General features: G+C 47.6%; 1 protein-coding gene across 1 annotated transcript in view; it reads left to right on the forward strand.

Moving 5' to 3' along the window:
* The window catches only part of Plcg2 (phospholipase C, gamma 2 (phosphatidylinositol-specific)), a gene marked incomplete in the record, with an annotated part of 127,846 nt that overhangs the window by 96,457 nt on the left and 22,348 nt on the right, over positions 1-9,041 (forward strand). Inside the window, 3 exon segments of the mRNA XM_013507097.1 lie at positions 23-119; positions 3,786-3,852; positions 5,609-5,960. Coding sequence (XP_013362551.1) covers positions 23-119; positions 3,786-3,852; positions 5,609-5,960 — 516 coding nt within the window.

A 9,041-nucleotide genomic window follows, 5' to 3' on the forward strand; every position in this document is an offset into this window, starting at 1 on the left:
TTAATGCCCTGTCTTCCCCCAGGTGGAAAGGTGACTACGGCACCCGAATCCAGCAGTACTTCCCGTCCAACTACGTGGAGGACATCTCCACGGCAGAGGGGGAGGAGCTGGAGAAGCAGGTGAGTCTCCCTCGTCAGCGTCCTCGGGAAGGACCTGCCAGGCTGTCTGGGGGTGAGCTGAGCCCCGGGAAGGGGGTGAATTTCATCAGTTCCCATATGTGGTCTCTGAAGCTTTTCAGAACAGAGAAGACAGGATGTGGAAATTGGGATTGTCCCCAAATTGTGGGTGGAGGTCACTGTGACAAGCCAGTCCCACTTTAATCAGACTTGGCAAGGCTGGAAGGCTCTAAATACACGGGAGAATTCCCACCAGAGCAAAACTGGTCAAACGGGGATTTGTCCTTTGCTCAAAGCAGCTTGCAGATGAGACACTGGGTTTAGACGGCCAGATGCTCAGAATGTGCCCAGTGTGAGCAAGCAAGGGGCCTCCCTGAAAGGTGACACCAGGCCCTTCTGGGAACTCTGCAACCTGGTTTCTCTCCCAGCTGCCTTTTACCCAGAAGGCTCAGCGAGCAGTCACTTTTACCGGGACAGGTATGACTCCTTGTAATGAGGCATGTTAATTACTTTTCTCTTTGTGAGATAAAATACCCAACATCCAAAGTTAAAGGAGGAAAGATTTATGTGGCTTACAGTTTGTAGAGGTTCAGTCTATAATCAGTTGGCTCCAAAACAGGGTGGCATGGCAGACAGGCACTGCAGAGGAGAAACAAGTCACGGTGGACAGAAGGCAGCAAAGCAAGCAAGAGACAAGACAAGCCTCTTTCTGTCCCTTACAGTGTATCCATGCTATCGGGATTAGGACAGTGCCAAACCAATTAGTGGACTGATTTATTAATCACATACCCTTAATCCTAGCACCGGTAATCTTAGTATTGCTCCATGAGTCAATTACACACTCTTGATCCATCCACCTCTGAAAAAGCCCCACCTATGACCCATTGAGATTTTGGGGAAACACAGATACAAACCATAACATTGTGCCCCTGGCTTGTGTATATTTATTTTATGTAACAGGCCTTTAGTCTATCTTTAAGAGTTGTTAGCGTCTTAATATTTTTAGCATTGTTGAAAAGTTTATTCCGATATTTAAGGCAAACTTTTAGCTATAACCCCCTGTATAAATGAACAGAAAGTTAAACACTTTTAACATGTAATGACACAAAATTCATAATATTATTGTTAAGGATATAAATAGGGGGATATAAAGGAACGAGACCAAAGCAAATCTAAAACCCAGCAGTGCAAACGTTGTCTTGTAGTTTTATGTTGAGTATCTGAGGCAATCTATGACAAGAAGTGAACTTGAAAGAGGTTGGGTGGTTTTGTTCTTATGGCACTGTTGGTGGTTGTAGCTCATATGGCTTTTTCCTTGGGCTGGTTTGGGAGGGGTATTTTTCATAGTGTTTCTTAGATGATCTACATTTTTGGGTTTTTTAGACTTTTGGGGTCTCTATTGAATCTTTGGCTTTACACCCAAAGCTTTGTGCACTGTCTTTTTAGGACCACACTGTTTGGCCTCTTACATGTCTTATTAAAGTTTGGGTGGAAGGTTTTTTGACCCCACAACTTTTGTATTTGTTATGTGTCTAAAACTGTAGTAGTGGTGATGTGAAAGTTTGTTATCAGTTGGAGCAGTAGCCTGTGAACTAAATCTTGAAGAACTTTTTTAGGCCATCCCCATTTTTGGAACATGGTGCTCTGAGGGTTTTTTGTTTTTTTTTTTTGGTTGTTGTTAAGTTTTTTACCTTTGCAAACTTGAGGCTACAAAGGCTGGAGCCTTGTTTTTTGTGATGTCTTCCAGTTATTTATTTTTGGTTACCAAGTAATTTTTTGTTTTATTTTTGTATTCTATGACTTTATTAGAGGTGGTTTTTTTTTTTTTTTGGTCCAAACTTAAGTGTGAAATCATTTTTTTGAACTCTTTGTTTTGATTTTTAACATAAACCTGGCTAAAATCCCCTAACAGTAGCTATGCCATGCCCTTAACATTAGACTGGCTTGAAATTCTTTTTTGTCAGATTAATTAGTCCGTTGCCCTTAATCTTAGTCTCAGGCAAAGTTTTTGGACATGAGCAAAATGTAGACAAACTTTTTGCCAAGGTGTAATAGACAGTGGTTGGAATCTAACAGCCAATGTAGTCTTTTATTTTTTAAGTAGAAACCTTTTGAGTTTGATCGTTACTGGCATTATTTTTATTATCATTTTGGTCTTTTGAGCACTGACCAGACCTTTTATCAATCAAAACTTTTTAGGGCTGTTTCTTTAAGCTTGATTCTTTGAACCTTTTAAACTCCTTTAATAAGCCAGTTTTAAAGGCTCCTGATCACATGGTCAGGCTTAGTTACAGCAATCCCATTCTCAGTACCAAATTCTGTGTGTTACTTTTCTTGTTGTGAAGACAAAATGCCTCACACCCAAAGTTAGAAGAAAAAAGTTTTACCTGGCTTACAGTTTATACAGGTTTCAGTCCATAATTAGTTGGTACCAAGGCAGGGTGGCATGGCAGACAGGCACTGCAGAAGAGAAACAGTTCAGGGTGGGCAGAAGGTAGCAAAGCAAGCACAAGACAAGACAAGCCTGTTTCTGTCTCTTTTATTCTATCCAGGCTACCAAGATTAAGGCAGTGCCAAACTAATTAATAAAGTAATTTAATAAGCATCTATCCTTAATCCTAACACCCTTAATCTTAGTATTACACCATAAACCAATCCCATACTCCACATCTAGCCATCTCTAAAGAAGCCCCACCTCTAATCTCACAAGGCTTTAAAAAACAGAGACACAATCCATAACATAAAGACTGTGGGTCCTTTTAGCATCTATTTCCCACAGGAAGTTGGGTAATCTGCAAGGGATTTCCGGAGTAAGGGATATTTGAGCCTTAGAAGCCAAGTTGGAGATTAATAGCAGGAGACTGGTAGAGGGATCACAGGTGGGAAGTGCAATGTAAGTGAAGGTGTGGTGGGAGGACTACAGTTGTGCTCAGCCGGGTCTTACCCATTGTCCTTACCCGCGTATCAGCATCAGCCAGGCAGAAGAGAGCGTGTGGTGCCGGCAGAAGGTGGAGCACAATTTGGCCAGCTCTCCTGAGACTATCATTCTCCCCATCTCAGCTGGAAAGGCTGCTGGGGCTGGGGAAACCTAAGAATGAGATTGCAAGCGTCACTGCTGCTTCACAGGAGAGGGGAGCTGCAGAAGGCTCTTGAACTAGGGTGTTGCGGGTCACACAGTCCTGTTCCATATTCAGCTAAAGGGCTTAGGGCAGTGGTGGCAAAGTCATGGCATGTGTGCCTCAGTGGGCATGCAGAGCCTGATCAGCATGCAAGCCAAGTCACCCCAGCAGCTGAGCATCATTTCTAAACTAAAAACTCAGTATTCAGGTTTAATTGCAGTGTTGGCTATTGAATAACTGAGTCGTGAGTTGTAGTTTGGGCATTTGGTCTCCAAGAGATTCCCCATCATGGGTCTAGGATGTGTTCTGAGACGTGTCCTGGACAAGCCACGTTTTCATGGATTGGAAACGAAATGCTGAGCCTGTGGCCACCTGCTCACCAGTCCGTCCCCATTATCTCCAGGTGTCATTACGCAGCCCTCTCCCCGAGGACACAGCCCAAGGAAAATGCACTTTAAACAGTTGCACAGGCATTGCCTCTGCTAGGCGTTGTGCTTGGAAATGGGTTGTCTTTTTAGGGCTCCGTGAGTAATGTCTTATTTCTTCACAGATTATTGAAGATAACCCCCTAGGGTCTCTTTGCAGAGGAATATTGGACCTCAACACCTACAACGTTGGTACGTGCACTGCTGTCTAAGCCTGATTCCCACTGACCCCAGAGCCACTTGAGTAGAGCGGGTGATGTAGTCCTGCCCGTCCTGGACTCTGATGCTGCTCTTTCCATAGCCTCGGCTGAGCATTCTGGGCCAGGTTGGAGGATGATGATGTTAGTCTGCTGCTGAGCTCTAACTGTGCTTTGCAAGCGGGTCTGCTATACAGCTGTCACCTGTTTGCTGCTGCTGGTACCAGCATCATCGCTGACATTCAGGGCTTCATCTTTGTTTCTCATGCTCTCAGAAGAGCCAAGATGTTCAGTGGGTGGAGATGGCACCTGGAGTTGGGTGTCTGAGCTTCTCTGCCAAGCTCTGCATCTTAGTCACTCTCAGACCATGTGCTGGTCACTTCTCTGTGAACCTCAGCTTCCCAGCTGCGCATCAAGGGAAAGGAAACCCAGCCTGATGGAGCTGGGCTCCAGAGGAGGGCAAAGTGTGGGCGTGGCTGTAGCAAAGGCCATGTGGGGTGCAGGGCTGTGACTGCACTGGGATGCTTGAGTCTAGAGCCTGCATTGAGAGCATTACAGCCCCATAGGAAAGGATGGCAGACATGAGGGGACAGTCAGGGCAAGAAGCCCAGGCAAGTCCTCTCTGAGCTGGGGCTTGCGTTCCTGACACCCTCCTGGGGAGCCCGGTACCTGGCTGCCTAGGGCTCGGGTGACAGAAGTCCCAAGAACTTCCTGCTTCTATTGCCCATGCTTTCCTTTGACATCTAGTGCCTGTTCTGGTTTCCTCCCTTATAGCAATTCAGGAGGTTAAGAAAGGGATCTTTTCCTTTTGTTCGAATTAATAGATGAGCCAAACTAAGCTCAAAAGTGGCTATGGCCATGGCCTGAGGTCCCTGGTAAGTCCCTCGATGCTCTGGGACTGGAGGTTCAGGAATTTTACCTTTATGTCTGATATTGTTTTTGTTGGTCCTTTTCCTGGATCTGTGGAGGAGAGGCAGGTAGCCCAGTGGTAGGGAGTTGGCATCAGGTTTGATTTGCCACTATGAGTTGTGTCATCTCCCAAGTGTTACTTTTCTCAATAAGCCTCCATTTTCTCTACTGTAAAACAGACATAAAAAGATGAGTAGCCAGGAAGGCAGAGATAAGGGTCACGAACACACAGCCGTAGTTTGCTTAGAACACTGGCCACACTGAAGGACTCAGTAATCTTACCTACTGACCTTACAAGGAAGATGATTTTCCCTCCATAACCTTAATTAAATTGTTCTCACTTCACTGCTTCCTCTGAGTATACAGATTCCATTCCACATCCCCTCCTGGCTTCTGCTGATGGCTGGAAACCTGGTGTGTCTCATCACATGGCTGTGTCATTCCAGACTCTGCCTGTGTGGCTTTCTCCCATATCTGTATCTCTTGTGTCCCTGTCCTTCTTATGAGGCCAGCAGTCTCTGGATTTAGGTTTACCCAAAACCCAAGATATCCCATCGCAATACCCTTAGGCACATCTGCAAAGCCCTATTGCTAAATAAAGTCACAGTCACAAGGACTAGGGACTTGATTTATCTTTGGGAAGACACCACTCAGCCCACTGAGACGGTAAACAGTCACGTGTGTATGAAGTCACATCCTGCCCAATGGAATGGAACAGGGACCTCCCATGTGGTACCAACCATACTTTTAGTGACAGAGGCCTGCGTTGGTTCATGAGAGAAATGGCCAGTGATTGTTGCCTGTTACTAGGCTGACTGGGACATTCTTATCCTCTCCCAAAGTGAAAGCTCCACAGGGGAAAAACCAGAAGCCTTTCGTCTTTATCCTGGAGCCCAAGAAGCACGGTGACCCTCCAGTGGAGTTCGCCACTGACAGGGTGGAGGAGCTCTTTGAGTGGTTTCACAGCATCCGGGAGATCACCTGGAAGATCGACACCAAGGTGAGCCGGTGTTCACTGAGCACAGGTGGGCCCTGGGGCTCTTCTGGGGCTGTGGATGGCTCAGGCTGCAGGAGGAGCAGGGCCAGGAATTTGGCTGCACAGAATTCCAGGGGAAGATGTGGACATAGATGGCAGGAGGTTACAGGTAGAGGAGGATGCACTGAGGGCCCCCAGGAGGCATCAGAAGGCTCCCTGTGTGTGCAGTGACACCGCATGTCTGGCCCTCCATGTCTTACCAAGGAAATATCGCTTCCTCACTTTGAACGTTTCCTTGATTCTAACATTTGACAAAGCAAATGTTCTCTCAGCACACCTCTCTCGTCCAGGAATGGGTCTGGGGAATACATGTCATTGTGACCCAATTCTTTCGTCCCCTCTAGATGCGAGTGGGCCTTTTAGAGTTTTCTGAAATGGAGTATCAGTGTTGGAGGTGGCATGAGGTTCTGGGTAGCAGCAGGAGGTTCAGATCTAGGCAGCTGGCATTGGCATCCTGGCAGGGCTGGATACTGGGGATGGGGCCTAACTTCTCCAGGGCTCCGTTTCCTTCTCTGACAAATGAGGCACACACTTAAAAGAGGACGTGAGGATATGGCGAGACGGTGCATGAAAAGCATTAGGCTTGGTGCCTGATGCAGTGCCGGGGCACAGCCTGTGACAGTTTTAATCATCCCGTTGTCTTTCTACCAGGGTGACTTAGGAAGGTGTCTGCGTCTTGGAGTGGGGAGGAATAGGTCTCTGCTCTTTCCTGTGGCTACAGAACTAGGAAGGTATTTTAGAGTTTCCATGTACCTACTTGCTCCTGAGGCAGATCCAGATCCAAAGAGTGAGCTGAAAGCTGTTCTGGGGCTTCCTGGGTCCCCGTGACCACTAGCTATAGAAGAGTCTGTCCCCCAGGGTCCTAGGAGTGGTCACCCATTGGCAGTCTGGTTTCCCCTCCCCCTGGGGTAGGGGTGAGGTCCTCACTTCTTGGTCTGCAGAGGTCCCTGGACTCACCTAACTCTTCGGGAGGGAAGCTGTCATCTTTAGGAGATCCTACAGAGAGCCGATCAAATGGACATCCTCCCTGATGAGGCCTGTCATCTTTCCCCATCCCTGGGTGTAGTCAGGGGCCTCACTTGGAGGTCCTGGTTTCTCCATGTCTTGTCACACCATCAGCAGTAGCTTGGCGAGGACCATTAGATTGCGGCCACCAAGGGTGTTTGCTCCTGCTTTTCCTGGTGGGGATGTGTCAGCTGCCCACGAGCGCCTCTGATGTAGTGCTGATGAGGCATGTGGAGGGGGAATACCACTGCCTTGAGCTTCCTTTGCAGAATCACCCTCTTCGTCTTCTAGGTGTTTTCCCATTGCCAGTTGAGCAGCTGTTACCACTATTTCTTTGGCACTCTGTGATGCATGTGACACTCCTGAACATGTTCCAAACTGAGATTCTGGGACCTTCTAGCTGGAAATGGAGAAAACCAGCAGTGAACAAGCCCTTAGCACTGGTTGCTGTGGACCTTATTCCCACGCACTCCCTCCTCCTGTGAGAACGGGCGCAGAGGCTGCCGATGCATGCCCTCTGCCAGGTGCATCCTGGCACTGTCCACCTCCCCTCATGGGGAAGGGTATGACTGCACTTGAAAGTTTTCTCCCCACCACTTCCTGTGCTACTGCATGAAGACTTTAGAAATTTAACTCAGCTGTTCAGGGCTGTTTCTTGCTGCCTTTCTCTTTAGTTGGTTTTTACATGTGGTAAGATGTCATGAGAACCCCTTTTATGGTCTTCTTATTGCATGTGAGGGTTAAAAACACAGGGGTCAGCAGAGCTGACCGAGTTCCTGCTCTAGACATAGCCTGGGAGAGGGGCTGGTGTGGGGGGCAGCACGAAGTCTCCATGCTGTCCTTGGGACTTGTCATAAGGTGAGCCATCAGCCTGCCGCCAACTCTGATTCAAAGCTAGCTCGGAGGAGAGGGTGATTTGTGGCAGATGGGCCCCCTCTACCTCCTCAGAGCTAGCCTTTTTAATTTTTTTTTTAAATTTTCTCAGAGCTAGCCTTGAATAAATTCTTTTTTCTTTGTACCACAATAAACAGCTTCTTTTGATTTGGTCAGTGGTAGGCAAACAATGTATGAATCTACGTGGCCAGGAAGATGGTGAGCCAGCCAGGAGGAAGTTTGAAGTTGCTTATTGCTAATAGAAAAAAAAAAATCCAATCTCGAAAATTCTATTTTGCCCTGCTGGTTACCCCTTCCCTGAGGTGTTCCATATGCTGGTCTGGGAGTACCTGCTCAGGCCTCTGTATTTTCAGTTTCTGGCTACCTTGATGGCAAAGTCCAGTCATTCACATCCATTTGGTTAATAAGTTTCCAAAAACTAACCAAAAAAAAGGCATATGGTTTCACATTCTGAGTTGCCCCAAGGGGCAGAAGAGTAACCATGAAGCAGTTTTGAAGCAGCAACTGGCATTTCATCTTGAACTAGTATTGGCTTCTGCTGAGGTTTTAAAAAAAAGTGAAGCCCCATAGCTTGTCATAACTCTGTGTTTGAGTCCAGGTCCTACCGTCTTAACTGCCATGGTATGTCCTCTCTCACTAGATCACCACGGATCCTCGGTACTTGCTTCTTTCAGGTTCCTCCTGTGCAGGGGCATCTCCTGGTGGAGGACAAGGTCTCACCATTAGCATGAGGTGGCATTAGTGCAGCACAGCTGGGTGAAGGATGAAGCAAGGCAGAGCCCCAGTGAGGGTGGGCGAGGCCTCGAACACTTCACTGCTCCTTTCTCAGTTCTGGCTGGAGTGCCCAGGCATCTGCCAGAGCGATGCAATGGGAGGTCTCGTGAGGCACCCCAGTGGGCCCCCAGAGGAGGGTCTGGGTGGTGCACAAGGAGCTCGGAGGTTCCTGCTGGGGCTCAGGGCCACTCAGGGTGTGAGGTCTGCCACTGAAGAGAGGAGGTGTTCTACTGAAATCTTCTCTAGGATCTGGCGGCAGGTAGTGAGTAAGGATGGTCCAGAGTGTAACATCAGACAGGTGGGGTAAGAGCAGGCACTTTGGATCAGCCCAGTAGCTGAAGAATCTGATCTTGACATTGGCTGGCTGTACCTTTTGGGGTAAGGCACTCAGATTCTCTATGTACATGGAGATAAATGCTCCTGCTCAGCAGACATGTGGGTCAACCTAGCCAATATCCATCCAGCACCTAGCATGTGATGTCCAACGCTGAACACTTCCCAAATGGTGATGGTTGTTATCTATTCTCTCGGGGTGCTTTGGCCAGTGAAAGGTTGGATAGAATAGA

This window comes from Chinchilla lanigera, unplaced genomic scaffold (assembly GCF_000276665.1).
Source record: "Chinchilla lanigera isolate Chin_1 unplaced genomic scaffold, ChiLan1.0 scaffold00121, whole genome shotgun sequence".
NCBI classification, from domain to species: Eukaryota; Metazoa; Chordata; class Mammalia; order Rodentia; family Chinchillidae; genus Chinchilla; species Chinchilla lanigera.